The following is a 26,999-nucleotide window of genomic DNA, read 5'->3' on the forward strand; positions in this document are numbered from 1 at the left end:
CTATTCTCGGAGCAGTGGAGGACGGAGGGGACTGTCTGTATAGGTGTGTGGGTGGGTGGGTGGGTGGTTTGAGGTTTGAGGAGGCGGGAGACGCGGCTGTGCTTGACGGCAATCAGACTGTGTGGGTAGGTAGGTAGGTAAGTAGGTTAATTGTGGAGATGGAATGATGTGGCAGATGAGGAAGAGGAGCGATGGCGTGGGGAGATGAAGTCGAATTGACTTTGGGGATTTTGGAAGCAGGTAGATTTGAGACTTTTCTCTACCATAGAAAGACGCAACCGCTTCAGAATCCCCGCCCTGCATTCTCAAACTACCATGGCGTCGCGCTTGCTCCCATTTTCCCTTCCGTTGTCTCTAGGCAACTTCTCTCAAAACAGCGCAGTGCTCCACATGGTAGTAGGTCCCTCAACCGTATACAGCACAGAAGAAGTCACCCATCCATCCATCCATCCATCCATCCATCCATCCTGCGACACTCAGATACCTTCCCTGAGAGCCATTGCACACGGTCATGCAGCTGAGGTAGCTATGTACGTATCCGCATTGACAGACTGGTATTACTTGGTTGTGTAACTAACATCCCTTTCCCTCTCCCTTTCTCCATCTTCCACGAGAAGCAGCATGTAGTGTCCATATCTCGCTCGCAAGCAACCAAAAACACCAGACCAGAGGATCAGGATACATGTACCTACCTAGCTAAAACCTACAGCCATCCACTCACCCCTTTCCATCCGTTAGCAAGTATGTAGGCAGTTCAACGCAGCACGAACCCGACGAGTGGACGGACAGACGGACAGACAGACAGACAGACAGACGGACGGACGGACAGACGGATAGATGCATGTGTATGATGTGCAATGTAGCGCCACACGACCGGACAGACACGCGGCAACCCGTCGCCGCCGCCGCCGCCCCTGCTACTGCCGCATCCCGCAGTGCCAGTGCCAGTGCCAGTGCCAGTGTCAGATTAAATGGGTCAACGCAGCACCACCAGACTCCTTGCCTTCCTGCCTCTTCGGGCCAGTGCACCATTCATTCATGCATGTCAGATGGATGGATGGGTAGATACATACACCAGACAGACTAGTAGGCGTGCCAGACAGGATAATAAGGGAAAAGAATGCACGAAGCGGGACGATGCGGGTAGGAAGCAGATGACCCTAAGCGGGCAGTGGGACCGCTCGACGCGACAGGATGCGTGTGGCACGGGGGATGGATGTGTGGGCTGGATGGGGTAGGTTGAACGTTTGTGTTTGCAGTCAGCGAGCCAGCCGGCCAGCCCTACCATGCGGGGAAAGATGTGGGTGTGGGTGTGGATGGAAGGAGAAGGCGACAAGGATAAGGACAAGGATAAGGACGGGGAGGGGAATGGATGGTTGATGATGCGCAGGGAAAAAAGGTATTGGTATCATATGGATTGGTATTGGTCTCGCCTCACTCTCGACCCGCTCCGCCACCACCACGACCCTGCCTATGTATGTACCTACCTACCTACCTACCTACCTACCTACCTACCTACCGCCGCAATCCATGACTCACCACTCCACTACCTACTTACACCATGCTACGCTCACAGCAGCCCCAGCTTGATCTTACGCTTCCCAGTGCTCTCCTCCACCTCGTCCTGAATGCGCACGCGCACCTTCTGGAACAACTCGAGGCGCACAGCGCGGGCTCCGCGCGTCTCGAGGACGTAATTCTCGGGGTCAAAGTCGGCCTCGGGCTCCGGGGAGGCCAAGTCGCGCAGACGAATGAGGCTCTCGATGCCGAAGCGCGGGACGAAGACGACGACGCCGTTGCTGAAGATGCGCATGACGAAGCCGTCTTCGTCGACGACCTTGCCCTTGAGCGCCTGCCCGACGAAATACTCGATGCTGGCGCGCCCCGCCAGCTGCGCGTTGCGGTGCCGCACGTTGATGTTCTTGCACACGCCCTCGAGCTTGCCCTTGCTGTGCAGGCTGGCGTCCAGCTGCTCGTATTCGATGGCCGCTGCGAGCTGCCGGTGCACTTCGAGGTCGGCGTACCGCCGGATCGGCGACGTGAAGTGCGTGTAGATTTCGCTCGCCAGTCCGTAGTGCCGGAATTCCGGGTACGCCTGCGTTCCCGAGCAAAAGTACTCGGCCGCCATCATGCAGCGCGTCGCCATGATGCGGACGAGCGTGTTGAAAAAGGGCTCGCTGCCGTCGACGCACGTGTCGAGCGAGTCGGCGAGCGCTTTGGAGCTGTCGACGCGCAGCTCCATGCCCTTTTTCACCTTCAGCTGGTTCGCGAGCTCCTCGAAATTGTTCCTCGGCGGCGCGGCGTGGCGACGGAGCAGCGCGGTTTGGGGAAAGGATTCGTACACCTTGCGCGCGACGCTAATGTTGGCGAGCAACATGAATTCCTCGACGAGCGAGTTGGTGTCGAGCAGCTTCTTGGTCTGCACGTCGACAGGGTCGGATGTCTCGGACTCGGTTTGCACCTTTACCTCTGGGCTGGCCAGGTTCAGGGCACCGGCGTCGTAGCGCTTCTGGCGGAGCTTCTTGGACAGCATCAGCAGTGTTCGCATGCCCTGCGTCAGCTCGTCTTGTTGCGACGCGTCATCGATGCGAATCTGCGCTTGCTCGTAGGAAAAGGCTTCGCGTGAGCGAATGACGGACTTGGTAAAGTCTGCCGAGACAATTTCTGCATCTGGCGTGATTTCCCACACCGTCGAAAAGGCATATCGCTCGACGTAAGGCTTGAGCGAGCACAAATCGGTTCCGAGAAGCATGGGCAACATGTCGATGCGCTTGTCTACCAGGTATACTGTGGTACCTCGCATGCTCGCCTCTTTGTCCATGGCATTATTGGGTTTGACAAAATGCGAGACATCTGCAATGTGGACACCCACTTCGAAATTGCCGTTTGGCAATTGCTTGGCGTGAAGAGCGTCGTCGATGTCGACACAGCCAGGAGGGTCGATGCTGCATACGAGCAAGTCTCTCAAGTCGCGACGGCTTCTCCAGCCAGGGTCGTCTTTGCTCTGCGGTACTCGCCAGTCGTGGCCTTCTGCCGGCAGACAGTCCAAGACACTCTTTGGGAATGGTCTATACTGGACGTCAAACTCGAGCAGCAGTGCCTCCGTCTCGGCGCCTTTCGACTCGAGCTCGCCAAGTGACCTCACAAAATGACCCATGGGATACCTCGACTCTCGATCCCACGAGTCGATTGTGACCAGCACTCGCTTGCCCAGCATCTCGCCCGCCTGGCGAGTGCGCACCCGAATCTTGGGAATGCGCTTGTCCATGGGAATGAGAAAGACGGTCTGCTGCGTGCGACTTTGCTTCGCTGTAGATTTGACCGATTCTTTATCCACGTGACCAACGTATTGCCGCCAATTTCTCTTGATGATTCCCACGACGCGAGCGGTTGGCTGTGGCCTGCCTTCAGCGCTCTTGCCATGCACCCTCTTGACCTCCTCTTGCAGCGCTCGCCGCTCGCGCTCCGTGACGACAGCCTCGCCCTCCTCTGCTTCGGCGTTTTCATTCCGGTTGAGCGTCTCTTCTTCGATAATCTTGGAAGACGGAGCTTTCCACTGATCCTTGGGCAGCACCTCGACAACCACGACGTCTCCCGACACGGCACGGTTGCTGTTTTCTCTGCCGAGGACGAGCAGTGCCTTTTCAAAAGCGGATACGTGGACGGAGCCTTCCAGGTAGTTGTAAGGAGAAACGTTGTAGATGCCTTGATGCAAAGTTCCCGCCTTGACACCCGTCATCATTTTTGAGATGGAGTAGTACTGTCAAAGTTAGCAGAGAACGATAAACACGTGATGGTACTGACCTCCGGGTATAACCACTCTCCTTGAGCTTGGCGGACTTCGCGTTGTTCCTGGCCTGCGGCCACCATGTCGAGCAGTTGGTCAGCATTAGGCAGGCCAGACACGTAGTCGGAAATTGAAAGTGCCGAAAGACCATCATCCTTGGCCTTGCGGAGGTTTTCCTTGTCGTCGGACAGCATTACGATTGCAGGGCACTTTCTGCGTCCCCCGGTCGCCTGTTGGAGATGGTCATGGTACCATTGCACAGCTCTTCTGACGGCGCGATCATTGCGGTCGTTGATGCTCTCGGCCTCACCGCGAGTGACGTACGTCTCCAGCCTGAAATCGTTGAAAAAGACGTAAAAGTGCTTGTCTTCGTTCTTGGTAAGACTGATGAGGCGGTGGTAGAGGGGGAGTGACCTGTTCTTGACTTCCTCGAGCACAGTCTGCAAAACGATGACATCGTGAAAGGCAGTTTCATTTTCAAACAGATCCATTCCGGTGAGGAATGCATTAGTATCCGGGACTAGATAGTGGCCATTTGGAAATGATTTGGTGCCCGCGGGCCTCTCGGAGAGAACGAAGGGAGAAACTGCCGGGAATTAGATTTGAAACAAAAACAAGCGGAAATCCCACCATTGTTGCTGTAGTCTTTGGGTGCAGAGTTGAGGCACGAAGTGCAGAGTTTCGAAGAGCATGGAATATCTTGTCTCAAGTAGACCTCTCTTACGATTTTTTGGACTTTGCCGCTTCGGGTCGACCTGACGTAGACCTTGCTGGCCAGGTTGGAGGCGGCGGCGTCGGCTGCAAAGGATCGCTTGAGACTGGTCATGTTTGAGTGGTCGATTATTTTCACGAAGTCGTCAAGGTGGGCCTGGGGTCCAGTGATGCGCCAGCTGTTGTTTGTGGTTGGAGCGCGTCGACTTTTCTGGACGAGGCGTGTTTGATCTGTTTGCATTGCTGACTCATCAAGCACGGATGTGTCCGCCCATCTCTTGCCCGTAACTTCTACGACAATCCAACACCAAGACGCGCCACACGTTGCGAGGACTTCTCACCTGGCGCAGTGCCTCTCGCTGGATTCCTGATTTGAATCTACAACGTCCGTTGCCTCGCCCTCATTCCGGCAGCTCTGAACCATGGATTACCAGGTACGCAACACCCAATTCTCTCATCAACACATCTAATAGTTCTACAGAATCGTGCCGGCTCCAAGTTTGGCGGCGGTGGCGTCGCATCAGCATCCGCAACCAATGCAGATCGACGCGAGCGTCTGCGCAAGCTCGCTCTCGAGACCATCGACCTAGACAAGGACCCCTACTTCTTCAAGAACCACGTCGGAAGCTTCGAATGCCGTCTCTGCCTGACGGTGCACCAAAATGATGGATCGTACCTCGCACACACGCAGGGTCGCAAGCACCAGACCAACCTGGCGCGACGCGCGGCGCGCGAGCAAAAGGAAGGTCGCGACAAGGACGCGCTGATGCCGGGCATGGGGCAGAGCGCGGTGGCAATCAGGAAAAACGTGGTCAAGATCGGACGGCCGGGCTACAAAATCACAAAGATCCGAGACCCGCTGACGCGGCAAAACGGGCTGCTGTTCCAGCTGCAGTACCCGGAGATATCGTCGGGGGTGACGCCGCGGGTGCGCTTCATGAGCGCGTTTGAGCAAAAGGTCGAGGAGCCGGACAAGTCATTCCAGTACCTGCTGGTGGCAGCCGAGCCGTACGAGACGTGCGCGTTCAAGCTGCAGGCGCGCGAGGTGGACCGCCGCGAGGGCCGCTTCTGGACCTGGTACGACGAGGACCAGAAGGAGTACTGGATTCAGATTCTCTTCAAGACGGAGCGCGAGGAGCGCTACAGCGGCGTGCCTGGCCTGGCGCCCACGGGGCCCCGCAAGTGAAACGAAACAATTACCCTTCTTTTCTTTTCTGGCTTGAGCGTGTCCCATGCATGCGTGCTCACATGGATGGCGCTGTTGGCTGGTTGGTTGGTTGGCTTCCTAGCTGGCGTTCGGTTGCATTGAGGCGGTGGCGTGGCGTCCCGCGGCGGGCGTGGCGCGCGCGAAACGAACCTAACCGTTTGACGGACGGACGCACACGACGATTTCTTTTTCCGGGCCACGCAGTCTCTCTCTCTTGCGGGCGGCTCTAATCATGTCCCTCCTCTCATGTGCCTACCTACACAAGCAGGGATGGATGGCGGATGGCCACCTTACTCAACACACCGCATCCGCAATGGCATCCCTGCCATATCAAACGGCTGCGTCCGCCCGGCCCAGCCCAGCCCAGCCCAGTCAATGTCCAACCGTCCCTTTGCTTTTTTTTTGCTTCGTCGTCGCGGCTGCTGTTTCTCGCTTCCAACGCTCAACTCGGCTCGACTCGTCACTTTACCGTCCGTCCGGCCCTACCACTGACTTACACACATGCTGTACATGCAAAGCCGTCGCCTGTCTGCCTGTGGTGGCTGGTGTCTCAGCCCGCCATGCAGAAACCCTTGACCGGTCTTTCTCTGCACTCTCTGCTGCACTGCACTGCATGGCGGCATGCACGGCAGCTACCTACACACCTACATACCTACCTGCATACGTTTCCGCCAATCCTAGCGCGCGAGCGAGCAGGCACACTGGACGGGTGTCACTGATTAGGTGACATCATCCTGATTGAAGACGAAACTTCTGTCTATCTGTCTGTCTGTGGTGCAAGCCGGCAGGTACATGAATACATACACCAGACCTAGACGCTGGGCCGGCCGCCAGAGAAAGAGTGCGCTGTGCTGTGCGGCCGTCTGGGCGACCTCGATTACCTCTCCTCTCCTCTGTGCCAGATTCAAGAACGCGGGGCAAGTGCGCGCGCACAGTGAAGCAATGTCTTTCGTCTGGCGTTGATTGGGCTGGGAACGAGGTAAGGTGGGATTCAATAGGTAGGGAAGGGTGGGAAAAGAATGAGTTACTGTAGTTGAATGGAGCATCCGCAGTCGATTCAATCTGAAGTCTCAGGAAAGAAAGGAAGGTACAAATGGATGTGTTTCGTGTGTTCTATGTGCTGTGCTGTAATTAACTTTGTGGTGTACCTACCTACCTGCCTACCTTTGAAGGTCCTCATCCTTTGTTTGTCAAAATGTTTCCATGCCCTCTCTCTCTTCCCCCCCCCCCCCCCCCCCCCCCCCCCCCTATCAAGCTTCTTTGCTAACAACGAGGCATTGCCTCCTCCTCCATTGCATCATTGCTGAACGGAATGGCAGAAGAGACAGCAGGTATACAGGGCAAACAAGTAACCAACAAGTAAATGAACATCAAAGTAGAACAAAGAGAACGAAAAGGAAGGAACCAACACCAAAAAAAAAAAAAAAAAAAAAAAAAAAACCCGATCTCTACATCACCAAGTAAACATATCAATGAATGGGCGAGTGAATAGAGCCTACCACCACCATCACTCCTCCTCCCTTCACTCGTTGGAGAAAATCTCCTAGGTAAGGCGGGTAGGTAGACAGGCAAGCCGGGCCCCACAGGCGAAGAAAAGCACGCACGCAGCTAAGCGCCGGAACAAGTAGAGTGAGTTACTGGAAATGGCATGGCGTGGCAGAAGAGCGGTCGGTGGTTGTGGAACGGGCGTCGCATGCCGTCCGAGTGAGTGAGTGAGTGAGTGAGTGATGGGTATGCGTGGATGAGGCGTTGGGAGAATTATAAGGATGGATGTGGACATGTTGTGTGCTGTGCGTGGGCTGTGGGCTGTGGGGTAGTACCTGAGGTGGGTAGAAATGTCTACACAGGTACTTGCTTGCTTACGTTGGCTACAACGATATAAACGATAACAACGTCACGTCCCTCCTCTCTCCTCTTCCCCTCAGCAAATGAGCCATGACAGCCATGACAGCCATGACAGCCAGCCAGCCAGGGCAGCCAGTCAAAAAAATCCCGTGACGTGACGACGCGTTGTGCGTCCACTGGCCGGCCGTCCCACCGTCACTGGTGCTGCGGCCTTTTCGGCGACCTCCCATCCATCCATCCATCCATCCACCCATGCGCCCTCTCTACTTGCCTACCTATGTACGCTACTATTTCCCATCCATCCATCGTACGTATGTACCCTTACCCAGCAGGTCACAACGCACCGCAACGCGACCCGAGCGGCCGGTTCAGTCGGGTGGGTTGTCACGCTGCGCTTTCGGTCACTGCGTGCCGCGCTCCCCTCCCATGCAGGACAGGACAGGAGAGGACAGGACGGGTGGAGGGTTAGCTACCGGGTGGGTTGGGGCTGGTTGATGAGGATGATGGGGATGGGGATGGGGATGTGAGATGGTTGAAGTGGTGGATGGGCGGGAGGGATGGATGGATGGATGGATGGGTGGGTGGGTGACGAGATGGATGGATGGATGGAGGGAGGGAGGGAGGCAGCACACCTACTTGCAAGGCACAGCACACACAGATTGATGGGCGGATTGATTGACGGGCGGGCTGGCTGGCTGGCTGGCTGACGGGCAGACTAACGGACTGACAGACTGACAGATGGGCTGAGGGAGGACGGGGTCACGGACGGGGGTGACACTCGCTTGCGCTAAGGCAGAGCTGGGAGCTAGTTACATACATGGACTTTTGGCTGGAAGATGATGGCGGCGGCGGCGATTGATTTTTCCTGGATTGCGAAGATATGAACGGCGATGATGATGAAGATGAGGAGATGGTTGAAGGACGGGGAGAGCGAGACTAGAGGAGACAGCCCATGGCGGAGAGACAGCAATCTGGGAATCAACAAGCAAGCAGCAAGCAAGCCGAGAAAGCAGTCCATCCAGTCCAGTCCAGTTAGCTCTCGAGCAAAGCGAGCGAGTGACAATGGCCGAAGACCACGACTGCAAACACACCGCCCATTTTGTGCGACTTGGGAGGTGGCAGGGGTTGCGACCTTGAGACACACACACACACACACACACACACCCAAGAAAGAGGCTTGACGGATTTTTTGACGATTACTGGATCAAGCCCCCCAGCCCGCCAAACGGTGGTGGGTGGAGGGTGTGGCCGCCCCCCCCCTCCCCAAAAAAAGCATTCCCGGGTTTTCGGTAGTTCGTGGGGCGCAGGGAAGGAAAGGAAGGAAGGAAGGAAGGAAGCAAGCAAGCAAGCAAGCACCTACGTACGCATGGAATCGCAGGACAACAAAAGAAAAGAGAGAGCGGTATAGGAGGAGGCGGCGACGGAGATGGCCGGCGTGCAGGATGAAGTTGGCCATGACAGGAGGAGATAGATGGTCGGGCCGGCCGAGATGATGGGGGATTAAAAAATGCCGTCAATTTTTCCAGTTCTGTCCAGTCACCAGTGGAAGAGAAGACAATGATTTTTTTTTTCTTTTTTTTTTTTTCTTGCGTGGTCTTGCTCGTGTTTCCAAGAGGCTGGAAACACCGGCGACTTGGTCAGATGACTGCAGGCTTGGTTGACATTCATTCCTATACGACTTGTCGATGCATGCCCGAATCGAGCGAGCAGGCCCCCTCGTCTCGGGTCGCAGCGAGGCAAGGCAAGGCAAGGCAAGGCAAGGCAAGGCAGGACAAGGCCAGGCCAGGCCAGGCCAGGCAAGCAAACAAAAAAAAAAAAAAAAAAAAAAAGGTCGATGACAAAAATTGGATTTCGGGGCGAGAGACGGGTGGTGAATGGACTAGGGTGGTCTTTATCGCATGGACGGGTGGGTATCTGATTATGGAGGGGGATTCAAGAGGGAGCAGTCAGTCAGTCACCTCAGTCAGTCACAAGGACGCGGGAGGTGATTCGCGGGCAAACGGTTGATGTCAACGTGTGGCGCATAGCGGAGGCCGATTGGAGGTGCGGGCAAGACCCTGCAGACGGCGGAGCAGATGACACGGGCAAGAGGCCTGCACGGGTTGCACCGGGCGGGCAGCACTGGGCTGGGAGATGGTGACGGCGACGGCGACGGGCCCCGAAGGTGGCGATGGCGAGGATGGAAACGAAGCTTCAAGTCAAGCAAAACGGTTGATGCGAGGAGAGAGACGAAGAGGTGGCGTGAAGATGGAGAGCAGCAGACATGGAGTATGTATGGATAGGTGTAGTAGAGTGGTGTGGGCCATGCCATGTACAGTCTGCGGGAAGCCGATGCGATGCTTGCAAGATCTTACATTACGAGTCGCCATCAGTCATTGCCGTCATCGCGAGCTGCAGGTCATAAGATTTGTTGGTTGTATTCAATTCTCTTCAATGGCTCGAGGCCTTCTTGACTCTCCTCATCTGTTCCCTTGCGACACGCGCCAAGTCTCAAGCTCCCGGCGCTCCGGCACGCGAACATCTCTCACTCACCCACTCACTCACTCACTCATACATATGTAGTTAACTATCTGTAAGTAGACAAGAGGCTGCTTTGCCTTTCTGATCCATCCGCTGTCCGTTTTTCCTTTTCTGGGTGGAGCCTCTGCCTTTTGACACTTGGGCGGTTTCTTACCTGGCTTTTGCTCTTCCTCTTCCTCTCTTCTGCTCTCCCACTCCACTCCCCTCCACTCCACTCCACTTGGCATCTAAATTGTGCCACTCGTCGACTCCTTTGGCCGTGCTTCCTTGCATCCTCGACCAGCCAACCACCACACCTCACCTCCATTCTTGCGAAAGGTCGGGTCCGTGGGTTGCGTCGGCGTCGGGTCAGAGATAGCCAATATCTCGATGCTGCCGGGACCGTGCAGCCGCCAGGCCAGCCCAACTCTTCACCGCGCTACACCACCACCACCACCACCACTACCAACAGACGACAACCACTGCGACACTGCATGACCGAAGCCCACAAACATCGCCGCTCAAGTCGCCCTCGCCGCCGCAATCCCCATCCCAGGTGCTCGTCGCTGCGCTGCGCTGCGCTGCGCCGCGCCGCGCCGCTTGAAACGCCGTCGCCGCGCGCTGCACTGCGTCGCCCGCCGCCCGCCCGTTCGCTCGCTCGCTCGCTTGTCCTTGCGCTCCACCCAGTCGCCGCTCGTCGCGCTTCCGACCGGGCATGTACTCGACCACCTCCCATCATCCCGTCTCGGCATCCTTGAACGGCGGCGTTGGTAATATCATGGACCCGACCACCACAATCAATCCCGCCGCCTTGAACTCAGCAGGTAGTATGTCGCCCTTCCCTGCCCGGCCGTTGGCGCCACCGCTCTCGGCTCGACAAGGCCAAGTGCGTGTCAGCGTCTCGCATCTCAAACTTCCACCTCTACCACCACGTCCACCTTACGCTAACATGTGCTGCGAGCAGTGTTGCCCGGCTCCACCAACCTCGCCCCTCACGCAAGCCCTCGCGGCATCAAGAGAAGCCGCTCGCCCGACGCTTCAGAAGATGTGCTCTCGGCGGATCGGGGAGACGACGGTGCGTTTTGCGAATCTTCGTCATTGTTTCGACTAACCCGCGACCCAGACGACAAGCCCAAGAAACGGGGGAGGCCGCCCAAGACGAGTCGCATCTCAGAGAGCCCCTCGACCCATCCCCATCTCCACCACCAACCCGCGCCTGGCCCCGTTCAGACCCCGCAGCTCAAGTCGCAGTCTCTACCGCAAACGTCACCCAGCGCATCATCCCCCCCAAAGTCGACACCCACCAAAGGAACAGTGCTAAAAGCATTGCCGACAGTTAGAGACCACACCACCGATCAGCTGAACCCCGAGGGTGACGAGTACATACCGCGCGAGTTCGACGACGCCGGAGAGAAAAAGGTCACGCCCAACGGACACCCGCTCGATGGACGGGAATACCGCTGCCGAACCTTTTTCGTCCCCAACCGCGGCAACAAGCTGTTTATGCTCGCGACGGAATGTGCGCGCGTCCTGGGCTACCGCGACTCGTATCTGCTCTTCAACAAGAACCGGTCGCTGTACAAGATCATTGCGACGCAGGCCGAAAAGGACGACTTGATACACCAGGAAATCCTCCCGTATTCATATCGCTCGCGACAGATTGCCATTGTGACGGCGCGCTCCATGTTTCGCCAGTTTGGCAGCAGGCTGATTGTAAACGGTAGACGCGTGAGGGACGACTATTGGGAAAGCAAGGCGCGGAAGCAGGGCTTCACCGAGGAGGATGCCGCTGGAGAAAAGAGGCCGGGTGCTGCGAGACAACGAGAGGCCGCCGCCGCGGAGGCAAACAACGCACATGCCCTGACGGCCCTGCCGCACGGCGAAATCATCTACAGCAATGGCCCTGCGCAGCTCGACGTTCCTCCCGGCGTCAATCCGACCACGCTCGCTCCGCTCCCCATGATCAATCTCGCTCCCGTCGAAGAGTTGCGCGCTCGAGACTTTGGAGGACTGCAGAGGCCGCGGCACGAAATTTCCGGACCGGCCTACGAAGGCAGGATGCAGCCCAGCACGGCCGCCGAAATTCTCAACCAGGCTGCCCATGCTGCCGACTTCAACAAGGGTCTCGGCCAGCAGCGCGGCATTCGGAGCAACTACATGGACGACTACTGGAAGCGGCCTCACGAGCCTGTACTGGCAAATCACCAGCGCCAACCCGCCGAGGGAGAAGGCGTGCAGCCAATCCAGCAGGGCGTCCAGTCGCCGCGGCCGGCGCCGACTTCCGGCCTAGGACCACCCAGCATTCCCTCGCACTCGCAACCTCCGGCGCAAATGATGACACCGCAAGCCTACTCCCAGCCTTCACCCGCTCAGAGCAACCTGGTGCAGACTCCGATGCGGCCGATGCATCAACCGCAGCAGCTGCACCACCGTTCGCCAAGCATGAACATGGGTCCCGGAAGCGGGCCGGCCCAGCCAAGCCCATACGGATATCCGCAAAACCAAATGTGGCCGCCTCCCCAAACCGCGCCGTCGCCTCTCTCGCAAACGCACCACAACATGCCGCAGTTTGGCCAGTCTCAATCGCCACACCCGCAGCCGTCGCCCATGCACGCGCCGCCGCCGCAGCTGCACCACTCGCAGAGCAGCGGCTCGATGCACGGCGGCGCCGGCGGGCCCATGGGCTACTCGACCATGAGTGGCATGAACCCGGCCGCCTACAGCAGCATGGGACGCAACCCGTACCAGCCCAGCCCGAGCCCGGCCCAGCACTTTGGCATCCACCAGAGCAGTGCCGCCGCGCAGCAGCCGGGTATGCAGGGATGGGCGTCGGGACCGCCGCAGCAGCAGCAGCAACCGCCGGCGCCGCAGCAAAACTGGCAGGGCTTCTAGGCGTGGCCTGGGTGGAGACCGTCAAGACCATCAAGTCATTATGATTTCACGTCTGGTACTTGAGCAGCAGCAGCAGCAGCAGCAGGATGGGCAATTGGGAAAGCGAGCGGGTATTTTTGGGTATTCCGGGTTCGTTCGGACGGGGACGCGTGCGCGAGCGAATCATCCGGCGTTTGTCCTTGAATTTTTTTTCGCTTCTTGATCTTTCTTTTCAAATTATTATTCCTCTCTCTCTCTCTCTCTCTCTCTCGCGCAAGGAGGAGGGTCCAGGTCTTTTACGTTGTCATATCAAACTGCACTAAAGGGGGGAAAGGGAGGACAGCGTAACTCACACTTTTCGGGCATGTTCGGGTTATTGTCTTTTTGTTCTTTCTGTTCGTTCTCGCTCTTCTCTCTCACGGTATTCTCTACAACAACACCACCACCTCCGCCGCCATCACCATCATCATCGTTGTCGTCGTCGTCATCAGTGTTGTCAACTGAAGGTTGGCTGCTATGGAGTGGCTGTTGCCTTTTGTTTCCTCATCATCACATCACACACACCCCTTTCCCCTTCTTCCCCTCTCCTTCCCCTTTCCAACCACCCTGTTTTGTTGGTTCGTTTCTCATCGTATGCTATCACTCATACCACACTACACGTGCGCTCGCTCTCACGCGCGCATGCGGCCTTCATACCCTGTACAATACACTAGTTTCCCTCTCCCTATCTATCTTCTCTCTCTCTCTCTTTCTCTCTCCCTCTACCGACCTACCAGCCGCCGTCCACTCATCGTCATTAATTCAATCCACTTACGAGCTTCCTTGATCCCCTACTCTACCCTCCGTTGATCACATCACACATTTCGCTCGCGCTGATTGTCAGTTTGCTTTTGCGTCGGATTGTCGGGCTCTCGCTGTCGTCCTGGTAAGTGGTAATGTTATTGGTGGTAGCGCAGCAGCGCAGCGCAGTGGTGGCTCGGTCTATTTGTTAGTCTGTTAATCTATCTTTCTGTCTCGGGAAAGAGAGAGAGAGAGAAAGGTAAGAGAAGACGAGAAGAAGAGCGGCGGCATTGTCTTGCTTGCTGACTTGCTTGATACTTGCCAGCGATTCGCTGATATGGTGTGGTATGTATGGATCATCGGTGTGGTTCGGTTCGAGAGGCCTCGCGTTCGTGGTTTGATTAAGGTAGGTTTGTAGTGCGCGCTGCCCGTCGTCTGTCTGTCTGTCTGCCAGTCGGTGGTTGGTAGGTATGTAGGTAGTGTTGTCTAATAAAAGACCGAGAGAGAGAGAAAGAGAGAGCCATCCTAAAAAAAAACGAGACGTCATCGTCGTCATTCCTTCGCCGCCTGTCCTCGACATGCAACCAAACGCGCCGCGTCGTCCGTCCCTCAACCCCTCAAACGCACGCACTGCATCCATCAATCTACCAGCCAACTAACCAACCAACCAAGTGATCGCGCGTCATTAACGCGACGCGATGCCGACGAATCGATTGCGCTTGTCGATCTTCCCCGCGCGCGCCATGCGTGCTGTGGCTCGCGTGTTGGAAGTGTGGAGGGGACGGGACGGGACGCGGGTGCGGGTGCGGGTGTAGGTTGGTGATGCTGCTGCGGCTGTTTCAAAACGGTTTGGATGGAGATGGAGATGGAGGAGGTGCGGGGAGGGGAGGGGAGGGAGGGCAAGGCGGGGCGGGGAAGGGAAGAGAAGGGAAGGGAAGGGGAGGGGAGGAGGGTAGGGCTGGCTGGATGGCTGGCTGTGAAGCAATGAATGCTTTGCGAATATGCAGTGGATAGATATGGTTTAGGTTGGTGGTGTTTTGGGGGGGAGAACAGTGTGGATGGGATGGGTTGTAGGCAGGTAGGTAGGTATGTGCAAGCGCAGTAAAGCAAAAGCGCAGCGTACGTGCAGTCCAGTAGTCTACGCCTTCACATCTTTCTCCCCGCCTCAACACCACAGCACTCCGTCTAGTCTAGTCCTCCCAACCCAACGCCGCCACCACGCACAAACACACCGCCACAACTGTCCCCATCCCCTCCCTCCATCCTACCTACCTACCAACCATCCCTCCCCTCCGCAAGCCGGCCCTGTCCCCTGCTAGCCAGACAAGGATAGCCCCCGCCACTACCCCACATCACAGCAGCAGCGTGTCCCGCACGGCCTAGCGCATATGGCTCGGCGCATTGAAGGTTAGGTTAGGCTAGGCTTGGTTAAGTTAGGTTAGGTCAGGTAGGTTAGGTACGTGAATCATCATCGACCATAACACCGAGCATCGCTGCGGGTCGGAATCTGCTCTCCGCGCTGGACGGGAATCGGTCCGTATATGTGTAATGGGGGGGGGGGGGGGGGGGGGGCTGTGTGGTTGGTTGGTTGGTTAGTTGGCTGCTTAGAAGACGACGGAGAGAGATGGGTTGGGATGCGGATTATGTGCCTGGGTGATTAGGGTAGAGTTGGGAGAAGGAGGAGTGTGGGAGCATATCGCTTTTGCGTGTGGGTGATCGATGGTGTGGAGGTGGTGGGGAGGGGCGGCGCGAGGCGAGGCGAGGCGAAGCGAAGCGGCGGGCGGGTGGCGCGGTGATCGACTGTGTTTGGGTGTGGTGGAGGGTTTGGTTTGCTGGACGGTGCATGAGGGGATTGGTGGTGCGTTGGTTTGCAACTTTTCGTGGTGGTGGTGGTGGTGGTGGATGCGGCGGAGTCCCGGTACCTGGTTTGAGGCATGTGGGTGGTTAGTTAGGTGGCTGTGTTGATAAGTTTGATATGTGGTCGTGTTTGCTTTTGTCTTTGCTGCCGTTCGTTTCTTTGTCCGTACATCAATCACTCCATCATCTCAACCGACGGCGCTTTTGGGGTCGACCTTTACTCTTTTTCTTCGCCATGTCTTCTTCATCGTACATCGCGCCGCGTTGAAGGGAGACACCTCGACCTCTCGGCTTGTCGCTCTCGATACTGGTGATGCTGGACTGCACATCCTTCCCTCCAGTATTGTCTTTCAACATTGAACATTCGCCTTTAATTTCTTCCCCTCGTCGCGATGGTAGCGCCATTCAACACAATGCTGCATCTGCCTGCTTGCGTCGAATCATTGGACATGAGCGCTCGCGTGAGCAAGGAGAGAGAGGATCCTTTCGCACGAACTCTCGAACGAGCTCACTCGCTCGCGAGTGAGCAAACGGCCGAGGACTGAACTTGGCTGCCTGCTCTAGTCGCTGAGGTAAGGTAGACAGGAGGCTTTTCCGTATTTCCTTGACTTGTACTCCTGGTAGACACAAAGAGACGTACCATCATCGTTCTGACCGCACACAGACAAGAGCGCTGTAGAATCACGGATAAGTGGGTACGTCCGTGTACGTAATCAGTCATGTGATGAGGGGAAGATATTATCTTGTCTCTACAACTATCTACTCATATAACTACTTTATATAATTAGAATTAGGTGATTATAAACGTATCTTATTAGTTTAGTACTAATATTACTACTACTACGCCTTAAGAGATATTAAAGATATCGTATTAAGCATGTATAGTAGAGTCATCTTAGCGCGATTCACCCCCCTAGAATGGAATAATTCTAAAGCCTAAGAGATATAAGAATGCTATAAGATGAAGTTATAGTCTAGCTAAAATAGGAAATGCCTTAGTAATGCTAAGGGAGGGTCCCCTAGGCCTCTTAATCATCTATTATAAGGTCTATAAAGCTAACTTTACCCGTATCCTTATCCTCTTATTTAATACCCTTAAAGTAGCTAACTACTACCTAGTATCTAGTCTAGGTATAGGGCTAATGGGTAAGAACGTAGCTTATATAGGCTCCTTTAAGGAGAAGCATCTTATTATTAGGATTTAAGAGATAGCTATAGTTAATCTTACCTAGATAGTTATTATAGTATAATCCCTCCTAAATAGGGTTAAAAACTAATAAGGCATATAGGCGTAAGATAATAAGATTATTAAATAAGCTAGCTTAATAGACGCTACTCCTAAGGACTTATATATAGTTTAGTTTCTCGTTATAGTAAATAGACTTATAGAGGATGAAGGCTAAGTTAAAGGTATAGCCGGTCTTATAGTTAAGTTTAATAAAGGTAGGGAGGACTAAGGAGAGGATATTATATATCTACTTTAATTATATAGGGTCCTAGTAGGCTCCGCGTAGCTAGATATAGTGTTTTCTAGTAATAGAAGTAAAGGCGGCCTAGATAGCTACTCTATGTTTAAGCGTTTAGCGCTTAAGAGGTCTAAAGATAAGGTTATTAAGGTTATTAAAGAGGCCGCTACTCTAGTAAGAGGACATTATTAGTTTAAAGGAAGGGAAGAAATGAGTAAGGATAGTCTTAATACGTAGGAGATAGTATATTTAATAAGAGGGTTATTAAATTATTAGTTATAGGGTTACGCGTTAGCGCTATTAGGTTTAGTATTAATCCTACATAACGGGATAAGCTAATATATTATAAGTAGTAGACTACTACTCCTAAAACTCTATACTAGCTAGAGTAAGTCTAGCCTATTAGATAAAGGCTTCATAGACTACTCTATTAAGTTATTTAGTAAGGCTATTAGTAGGTATCTCTTTAGTTAGATACTATTAAAACTAAATAGAGCCGTCCTAGTACGCTTAGCGTAGCTAATATTAATAGATATCTATGTATTAAAGAGATGTTTTTAGTTTAGGAAGATCTTTAGTAATAATCCTAAGCGTTTATTAGTTATTATACTAAAGAATTAGTAACGAGTCTAATTATAAGCGGAGATTCTTAAAGAATCGCTTCTACTAAACCATCTTAGTCCTAGCGCGAGAGAGAGATAATAACTTAGCTTTAGTAGTAGATTTTATGATGGTGGTTTAGCGCGTAGCCTTCTAGTCTACTAGGCTGCTAAATAGTATAAAGATCTATCCTTTAGACGACTTATAAGTAGCTATATTATTGCTAAATAAAGCGTCTAAAGCTCTAAAGAACTCCCTATATAGGGTGCTAAGCGCTACTCCGTTTAGCTATCCTTATCTATACCGTAGGCTAAGTTCCTTAGTATTAAGTAAGTACTATAGGACGTGATTAGTAGCCTTTAAATAAGCCTTTATAGGGTTTATAAGGTGTCTAGCTAGCTAAGATGCGGTAAAGGTAACATCTAAGCATGTAGTAATAGCTATGAAGTTAATTAAGCTAATATAGCCTTAAAACGCCTTAATCTCTTTAAGCGTAGTAATGTAGTCCTTAGGTGTAAAGAGGTCTAATCTTACTAGGAGTAGTAATCATAGAGGCTTAGTATTAAGTTTAATCGCGTACTAGGTAGCTATCTTCTTAATATACGCTTCTTAATCTACCTAAAGGACCCGCTTAGCCCTATTCCTAGTAATCTTCATGCCTAAGAACTAGTAGATAGGAGCTCTACCTATAATCTTAATCTCCCTCTTAAGTTTAGATTTAATAGCTACTACGTATACTACATCTTTATAAAAGTAAACTATATAGAAGTCGTCTACGTAGAAGAACACGTATATAAGGCTATTAGAGAAGAGATACTTAATTCCCGGCACTTATTTAAAGCTGAGCTTCCTTAGGATACCTATAAAGTGGGTTTACTAGAGAAGGGGAGCCTCTTTAAGGCTATATAGCGCTTAGTAAATCTTTAATACTATGCGGCCTAGACGTTTAATCCCTTCTAGAGGCTAGGTATATAGCGTATATAGGAGTCTAGCATTTAAAAAGGCGTTAATAACGTCCTATTAGTTATACTCTATGTTAAATGCCGCGATAATAGCTATTAAGGCACGAAAGATTCATATAGTAAGGGTAGACGCGTACGTCTTATACTTCGTGCTTTATAAGTCTCCTCTCGCATAAAGGTGAGCCTTATAACGCTCTAGGAAGAGGTCCGCGTTCAGCTTATATTTAAACACCTAAGTGAGGGGTATTATTACTACGTCTAGTAGCTTCTTAACCTACTTAAACGTCCTAGTATCTATTACCTTCTAAAACTCCTTATTAATAGCATCTATAAAGAGGTCTTTATGTGGGTATTATAGCATCTACTTATATCTATGAGGTTCTAGAGGAAGATTATTATGATGGAGCGCGGCTTATGTTATAATTTATATAGCTAAGGTAAGGGTAATAGCTAAGGTAAGTAAGGGGTAGAAGCTTTAGTATAAGAGATTAACTAGATAGATTATTAGCTTATCGTTAAGTTACTTTACTAGATGCTTAGGTTCGTCTTTAGCTAAGCGTTTAACGCCGATAATAGGCAGGAACATGCTATCTATATTTAGTAAGAGACATAGTTTAGGTATTACATTTAATGTAAGTAGCTAATCTTAGCGCGTTAGCGCGTCTATATTAAGCGTATAAGGAGGGATCTTATTAGTAATATGTAGTTCTCCTATATTATTAGTAAGATTTAGCCTCCACGTTACGGGATCCGTAAGAGTTAATAGGAGATTTAACGAGTCTAAAACGCTTCATAGTATAGCTAGGACGTCTTAAATAGGAAAGATTATATTATATTAAAAGTTATCCTAGTTAGTAGGCCCCTAATCTTCCTAAAATAGCTTATTTAATAGGAGCTTTTAAGGGTCGTAATAGGGCTCCTACTAGTTATAAACTTTCTCTTTTATATTAAAGAGTCCTAAGGCTAAAAGCAGCTTATAGAACTAGTCTAGTAGGTAAGAATTAAGTATATTTAGCGCATTAACAGCCTATTAGTCCTCTAGCTAGCCTAGGTAATATTATTAGCATTCATTAAAGAGGACGTTCCTAGTCCTTACTACCTTATTTAATAATAGGATCTAGATTCGCGTAATTATTATTAAATCCTAGCTAACTAAGTATCTAATATTAGCGCGTAACTCTAGCTTATAAGTCTTACCTAGTTAGTCCTTCCCTATCCTATAGATATACGCCTTATAGCTAAACAGCCTAATATGAGTAAGATTCGGCTTACGGCTAGTAGTAAGCTTAAACGGGGTCTTCTACTTTAGTCGCTACATTAGGGAGCGATTAACTAGATACGCTACTATAGCGTAAACTTCTAGCTAAAGGTTCTCTAGTAGATTAGCGTATAAATATAGGGAACGTACTACCTAAATAATTACCCCCCTAGCTCTCTTAGCTAGATCTTATACTAAAGTATATAGCGCTATTAGCTTAATCTTAGTCTTATTATTAAGAACCATTAAGCGGAACTCTAGGCTAGCTTTTAGCTCGTTATCTATCCTTAAGATGTAGATGTCTCGTCTAAGGGCATAGATAAACGCTATAAGCTTATTCTACATCTTTAGCTAGGTCTTAGTATTATTAGCGGGATATAAGCTTATAAAGTGTACTCTAGTCTCTAAGTCGTAAGCGTAGAATAAGTATAGGTCTCTATTATACGCGGGCGTAAAGTATATAACATCTACTACTATCTCTCCCTATAGGGTAGGGAGATAGGCTATAGCATGCCTATTATTCATTATAGAGCTCTTAGATCTCGCGTATACGTCGTACTTATTTATACGCGGGACGTCTTTAGATAGTATTATAATAGCTACTCCCTCTACGTTATGCTCTAGGTATTTAATTTACTTATAGCTAATATAGCTAAGAAGGGCGTGCTAGGCCGGAGATAGGAGAGACCTTATTAGGTTTATACTATAGTAGGTGATAGCTAGGGTAAATAGCGCGGTATTACTAGATTAAGTTTACTATTATTACTAGAGAGTTATAGTTTAAAGATCTCGAATAATAGAGGCGTAAGCTTATTACTTCTATGCTTTAAGGACCTAGTCTACTAAGAGAGGATTCCCTTATTTATTAGCTAGCTAGTTAAGTATCTAAGGTGTTTACTAGGCTAGAGTATTAATTAGGAAGTATAGGATACGTCCTTATAGCTAAGAGAGTTAAAGTAACAGGTCTCTATTATGGAGTATTACGTCATTCTATAAACGCTAAATGAAGCTAGCCTTCTTAAGGCGTCCTTTAGATATAATATTAACGTGAAAGCCTAGGATATACGCTACGTTATAGAGGTTTAAGTTATATAGGAGGCCTTTAGTGTCCTTTATGTAGAGTTTAACTCTTCTATACGTAACTACTCTAATTATCCTATTTCTAACGTTAATATTATTATTTAATAGAAGTCTAGTTAGTTTAAAGCTTACGCGGGAGTAGTAATTAATGATATAAAGATCTAAGCCTATATCTAGGATCTATCCTTCATTAAGAGCCGTTTAAACTAAGTAGTTCTACGGGTTTTAATTAGAGATAGCGACGTACGCGTTCCCTTTACGTAGTTTTATGGATTCGTTATTATCTAGTAGTTTAAGGACCTTAGTATCATTAAACCGCTTAGGAATAGCTCTCTAGTAAGGCTTAGCCTTAAGTTAGTCTATATAGTGTAATAGTTAAGCCTTCTCCTCCTTTAAGTAGTTATTAAGTGGCTTACGTTTAGCTAGGTTAATAATGTTATAGGCCGTACGCGTAGGGTACTACTTATCATCTATCTTCCTAGTTAAGTCTCCGTAGGGACGGCCTTTAGATGACGTAGTAGAACCTTTTATTATTATCTAGTCCTTATCTACTTAGCTTAAAACGTCTTAAAGAACCGCGGCATTACTACTACGGCTACTTATACTAAAGTCTTATCTATATGCTAAAAAGGTGTTAATAGCGGTAGAAAGATTAAGGTAAGCTAAAAGGAGCTTCTTTATCTAGAGAGTAGACGTAGCCTACTTATTAGACTTATAGACGGCTTATATAAAGTACTCTACTATCCTACCTACTTTAGGAAGCTTTAAATCCTCTATACGTTATTAGAGATACTCCTATTCGCTTACCTAATTTATAGGGTCTTATATCCTTAATCCCTTCTAAAGCTATCTTAACTCCTTTAAGAGTATCTATTAGCGGTATTCTATAAAGATAAGTAATATCTTTATTATATACCGTATAGTAGATGGTTTATAGTAGAGAATGTAGTAGATTCTTTACTATAAGAGAACTTCCTTAAAGGACTAACTAGTAGGCTACCTAAGGGTGTTTATATAGAAGAACCTATAGATTCTAGAGAGTTCTTATTAGCGGTATTCTATAAAGATAAGTAATATCTTTATTATATACCGTATGGTAGATGGTTTATAGTAGAGAATGTAGTAGATTCTTTACTATAAGAGAACTTCCTTAAAGGACTAACTAGCAGGCTACCTAAGGGTGTTTATATAGAAGAACCTATAGATTCTAGAGAGTTCTATCTCTAGGTAATTAGTAATAGGTTCTTCTATTAATAGAAGACGATTTCTAATCAATCTAGACTAGAAGATTCTAGGCCTTAGTAATGAGACAATCTAGAATAAGGGCTAGAATCTAAAAGAACCCGTAGGAATAAGTTCTTAGTAATAGAAGAGGTCTAGAAGAGTCTAGAACAGTCTAGACTTATTCTTAGGCCTCTAACACTCCCCCTAACTTATTACGTAGGGTAATAGAGAGGAATTTAGTAAAGAGAGCCTTAGTAAGTACCTTAGTTAAGGCGTCTACAGGCATCTCTTTAGTAGAGATATAGGAGAATCTTATAAGATTTTCCTTAACTAGCTGCCTTAAGAAGTGATACCTTATGTCTATATTCTTAGACTTTTTAGTAGCATCTTCCGTAGTAGCTATAGCCGGTATGTTATCCCCTTTAAGGACTATAGGAGTAGGTATAAGGTCTTTATAACCTAACTCTTCTAAAAATCCTTTAATATAAAGGATAACCTTAGCTAGTATACTATAACCTATGTATTCTGCCTCCATAGTAGAAATAGAGACATAGGTTAGTCTACTAGCCTTCTAGGCTATAGGCCTATTAGTAGAGTAAATAATATAAGCTGCTAGAGAATATCTATTAAGCTCATTCCCTAAGTTAGAGTCGGAGTAGGATTCTAGATTAAAACTAGTACCCTTATAGGTAATAGTATAATCTTTAGTTCCTTTTAGATAGGATAAGACTCTTTTAGCAGCTCTAAGGTGCTCTACTAGAGGGCAGCTTAAATACTAGCTTAAAGAAGCTAGTATATAAGCTATATCAGGCCTAGTATAGACTATAGCATATAGAAGAGAGCCTATTAAAGATCTATACTCTTTAATAAGGTCTTCACTAGCCTGATAGTCCGCGGGTAGTCTAGGAAGCTCCTTATATAAATAAGGAGTCTTAGAAGGCGTAATAGAGCTTAGAGAGAAAGTCTCTAAGACTTTAGAAAGATAGCCTTCCTGTGATAAAGATATAGTCTTTTTAGACCTATCCCGGGTGACTTGAATTCCTAAATAATAGGAAATAGGTCCTAGGTCCTTAATAGTAAACCTAGACCTTATTAATTCTTTAAAAGAATTAATAATAGATATATCCTTACTAAAAAGTAGGATATCGTCTACGTATACTAAGACCCATATAGATAAGCCTTCTTTAAAGGTCTTAGTATATAAGTAGGCCTCAGATAGAAGCTGTTTATAGCCGTTCTCTTCTAAGAAGTGGCTAAAATAGGCTGCCCATGCCCTAGGGGCTTAGTTTAGGCTATAGAGAGCTTTCTTTAATTTATAGACTTTATTATTAAGCTTAAAGCCTATAGGTTGATGTATATAGACGTCTTCATTTATTTTCCCATTTAGGAAGGCGGTTTCGACGTCTATATATACGATTTCTAGGTCTAAATAGGCAGAAAGGCTTAGTAGTAGGCGTAAAACTATAGGTGAGACTATAGGACTAAAAGTCTCTTTATAGTTTATACTATACTCCTAATTTTAGCCTTACACTACCCATCTAGCCTTATAGCGGGTAATATTTCCCTTATTATTAGTTTTAATCTTATAGACCCATTTACCTCTAAGAATTTTATTATCCTTAGGGGGGTCTACTAAGATCCAGGTTTAATTCTTAATAAGGGAATTATATTCTTCCCGCATAGCTCTCTGCTAGTCTAGGCTATTAGGAGAATTAGTAGCCTAACTATAAGTAGTAGGTTCCCCATTACTATAGAGTAAGTAATAAGAGATATCTTCCTCTATATTACTTAGGCCTTCTATAGTAACATAGCTGCTACTACTAGGGATTCTAACCTCTTTAAAGGTCTCTCTAAGAGGATAAGGTACTTCTTCTATAGGGCTATTAATAGTAGCCTCTATAGTAGTCGATTCCTTAGAGGATTTTTCTCTAAGGCGCTCACTTCTCCTAGGCTCCTCCCTACTAGTATCTATAGTAGTTATAGACCTAGATCTTAGTCTATTAGGAGGACTAGTTATAGAAGAAGGAAATATAGGCTTAGTATAGTCTATATCTTCCTTATCTTCTATACTTTTAGTATAGGGAGAAGGAAATTCATCCTCTTTAAAGGTAACATCCCTAGTGCGTATAATAGCTTGTTTTTCTATATCCTAGCATCTATAAATATGCTCCCCCTTAAAGCCTAATAATATACTAGGCCTAGAGCGTGGAGAATACTTAGAGGATATAGTACGCTTTTCTCTAGGGATGTTTATAAAGACTTTACTTCCGAAAGTCTTTATATAAGAGAGATTTATAGTAGGAGACCTGCCCTTAGCTATATTTAGCCGGGCTAGAGGCGAAATACCCTCTAGGGACTTCTTAGGGGTCCGGTTTAGAATATAAGTGGCGGTTTTAATAGCCTCTAGCCAGAAGGTAAGGGGGACCTTAGAATTTAAGAGAAGGCAACGGGTAATAGTATCTATTAACCCATGTGTCCTCTCTATAAGCCCGTTTTGCTCTAGGCTATAAGGAGAACTCTTTTCTAGAGTTATTCCTTTATTTTCAGCTAGTAAATCTAGCTAAGTTCCCCTATATTCTAGGCTATTATCTAGCCTTAAAGACTAGACTTTACCATGCGGCTCTATAAGTTTAAGATAGTAAACTATCTTATTATAGGCTTCTCCTTTAGTAAATAGGGGGAATACCTATGTAAACCTACTATAATAGTCTATAAAGGCTATATAGTAGGTGTATCCCCCTATTCCCTTAGGAGTAATAGGTCCTACGACATCTAGACCTATCTTCTCATAAGGTTATAAGCCCGGCTAATAGTAATCTATAGATTACTATATAGCTTGCCTTATAATTTATAAGTAGGATTTTACTTCCTTCCCTACTTATAAGAAAGAATATACTATTCTTTCTATACTAGACCGCTCTTATAAGTAAGGCTTAGTAAGACTATCTCAGTGGATAGCTATTAAGCTAAACTTATAAAGAAGTCTAGGGAAAGCCTACTTATTTATATAAGTAAGGCATTTTTTAGGGTAAGGACTAGTATCCTAAGCCCTATCCTTAGGCTCTTAGCCTATTAAATTTTTCCTAGGACCGTTAGGCCTATATCTACCTAGGATTTTATTCTAGAACCTTCTAGTAGTCTAGAATAACCTTATTTACTACCTATTCTTTACCTTTCTCCGCCTTTCTCTAGATTTCCTCACATTTCTATCAACTATGTTGATATAAGGTGTGGCTGCGCGGCCTCTATACTATATTAGGCCTAAGCGTTACCCGTTTACACTAGTTCCCGCTAGTGTCTTGGCACGAGGAACACTAAAACTTCACGATACTTCGAAACGTTTTCGACCCGCATCGACCCGAATACTTTGCTTAGTAAGCAAAGTCGTATACCGTTTTGAAGAGAAAAACTCGGCGGACAAGGATCTGAAATCAGATTCCTTATATCTCTACTCCCGGCTAAGTTATTAGAGAAAACATCGATACTCTAATAATCTCCCTACTTTCTATTAGGTATATTAGGCCCATTAGCACCTAATAAACTTCAAGACTTCATATACTTATAGTTTCCGCTTAAAACTATAAGTACATAGAGTTTTATACTCTAAAGACCTCTATAAGGTATAAAATCTTTAATATACCTTAAGAAAGGAACATCTTCTACTAGGAAATATAGGAAAAGAATTCCCTAGCATTCCTAAACTTAAAGGCCCTAAGAACTAGGAGTCTTAGCGATCTACTATAAATGATATAGTGATTATAGAAGGGCTAAAAGCCTATCTAGACTCTAAATCTTAACCTAAAGTAGAAGATCCTACCTAGGAGGTTAATGATGCTAGAATAAGGACTTTCATTAGGACCTCTATAGATCCTAAACTTTATTCTAGCATTGCCCATTATAGAACTATAAGTTCTATGGGAGAAGCCCTTAGAAAAAGATACGAATCTAAGGGACTTTCATGGGAAGTCTCACACTTTATAAGGCTACTAAGCCTTAAAGATACGGGAGATATTAATACCTAGGTGGCTAATCTATTAGATGAGATAACCCTATTATCTTAGACTAAGATGGCCTTAACGGAGAGGCAGAAACTAGGTGTATTCTTTAGTAATATACCTAGTAGCTATTCTTTATGGAGCGCCGTAGCCCAGCTAGGGCTAAAAGAAGAGACTACTCTAGACCACCTTATAGAGCGTCTAGTAGAAGAGTCTCAGCGCCGAGAACTAGAAGAAGAAAGTAATACTACCCTTATTACTATAACTAGTAATAAAGGGAAATCTTCTTCTAAAAAGAACGCCTCTACTTATAATAATAAGAGTACTAAGAAGTGCTCTTATTATAAAAAGAATGGCCATCTAGAAAAGGACTGCTATAAAAGAGCTAGGAATTTAAAGGGTAAAGAAAATAATAGTAGTCCTACGGATTTAGAGGATACCCTATACATTACGGGTTATACCTCTTATTTTACCGCGGGTCCCAGCCTAAATAACTAGATTCTAGACACCGGCGCTATAGCCCATATGTCTAGACATAAAGATCTCTTTACTTCTTTAAAAGAAGTAAATTTACCTATAAAACTAGGTAAAGGAGAGATCTATGCTAAAGGAATAGGTACTATACCTATTACCTTTAAGTACGCTAATAGAAGGATAAATCTAACCCTTCTAGACGCTCTCTATATCTCCGATTTATCTATAAATCTTATCTCTATATCTAGGCTATATACACATGGTATATATCTAGATATAAAGAACTTAAGACTTATAGATAAAAGAGAGCAGATATATGCCGAAGTTTTACTTTAGAATAACCTATTTATACTACCTAAGGTAGAATCTACTATAAATCACTC

General features: G+C 48.1%; 6 protein-coding genes across 6 annotated transcripts; 5 read left to right on the top strand and 1 right to left on the bottom strand.

The window, feature by feature from the left end:
* The first annotated feature begins 823 nt into the window (after nucleotides 1–823).
* On the top strand, nucleotides 824–1,400 carry IWZ02DRAFT_440764 (uncharacterized protein). The gene has a single exon (XM_066766859.1). The coding sequence runs from the start codon at nucleotides 972–974 to the stop codon at nucleotides 1,236–1,238; it is 267 nt and encodes an 88-aa protein (XP_066627551.1). The 5' UTR covers nucleotides 824–971; the 3' UTR covers nucleotides 1,239–1,400.
* On the bottom strand, nucleotides 1,401–4,687 carry IWZ02DRAFT_440765 (ribonuclease R). Its single transcript, XM_066766860.1, is given in 4 exon segments — nucleotides 1,401–1,478; nucleotides 1,495–3,760; nucleotides 3,805–4,373; nucleotides 4,418–4,687. 3 exon segments carry the CDS (start codon nucleotides 4,611–4,613, stop codon nucleotides 1,571–1,573), a joined length of 2,955 nt encoding a protein of 984 aa, XP_066627552.1. The 5' UTR covers nucleotides 4,614–4,687; the 3' UTR covers nucleotides 1,401–1,478; nucleotides 1,495–1,570.
* A 79-nt stretch (nucleotides 4,688–4,766) lies between these two features.
* Nucleotides 4,767–5,811, top strand: IWZ02DRAFT_31668 (splicing factor 3a subunit 2). Its single transcript, XM_066764152.1, has 2 exons — nucleotides 4,767–4,932; nucleotides 4,980–5,811. The coding sequence occupies exons 1-2, from the start codon at nucleotides 4,921–4,923 to the stop codon at nucleotides 5,682–5,684; spliced, it is 717 nt and encodes a 238-aa protein (XP_066627553.1). The 5' UTR covers nucleotides 4,767–4,920; the 3' UTR covers nucleotides 5,685–5,811.
* IWZ02DRAFT_31669 (uncharacterized protein) lies at nucleotides 5,812–6,587 on the top strand. Its single transcript, XM_066764153.1, has one exon. The coding sequence runs from the start codon at nucleotides 5,938–5,940 to the stop codon at nucleotides 6,430–6,432; it is 495 nt and encodes a 164-aa protein (XP_066627554.1). The 5' UTR covers nucleotides 5,812–5,937; the 3' UTR covers nucleotides 6,433–6,587.
* Nucleotides 6,588–8,919: 2,332 nt separating this feature from the next.
* On the top strand, nucleotides 8,920–9,645 carry IWZ02DRAFT_31685 (uncharacterized protein). The gene has a single exon (XM_066764155.1). The coding sequence runs from the start codon at nucleotides 9,108–9,110 to the stop codon at nucleotides 9,555–9,557; it is 450 nt and encodes a 149-aa protein (XP_066627555.1). The 5' UTR covers nucleotides 8,920–9,107; the 3' UTR covers nucleotides 9,558–9,645.
* A 1,047-nt stretch (nucleotides 9,646–10,692) lies between these two features.
* On the top strand, nucleotides 10,693–13,113 carry IWZ02DRAFT_31711 (chromatin remodelling complex Rsc7/Swp82 subunit-domain-containing protein). The gene is made up of 3 exons (XM_066764158.1): nucleotides 10,693–10,876; nucleotides 11,014–11,124; nucleotides 11,173–13,113. The coding sequence occupies exons 1-3, from the start codon at nucleotides 10,765–10,767 to the stop codon at nucleotides 12,939–12,941; spliced, it is 1,992 nt and encodes a 663-aa protein (XP_066627556.1). The 5' UTR covers nucleotides 10,693–10,764; the 3' UTR covers nucleotides 12,942–13,113.
* The last annotated feature ends 13,886 nt before the right edge of the window (nucleotides 13,114–26,999 follow it).

The sequence above is a fragment of the Phyllosticta citriasiana genome, assembly GCF_038021145.1.
Source record: "Phyllosticta citriasiana strain CBS 120426 chromosome Unknown IWZ02scaffold_1, whole genome shotgun sequence".
Taxonomy (NCBI): domain Eukaryota; kingdom Fungi; phylum Ascomycota; class Dothideomycetes; order Botryosphaeriales; family Phyllostictaceae; genus Phyllosticta; species Phyllosticta citriasiana.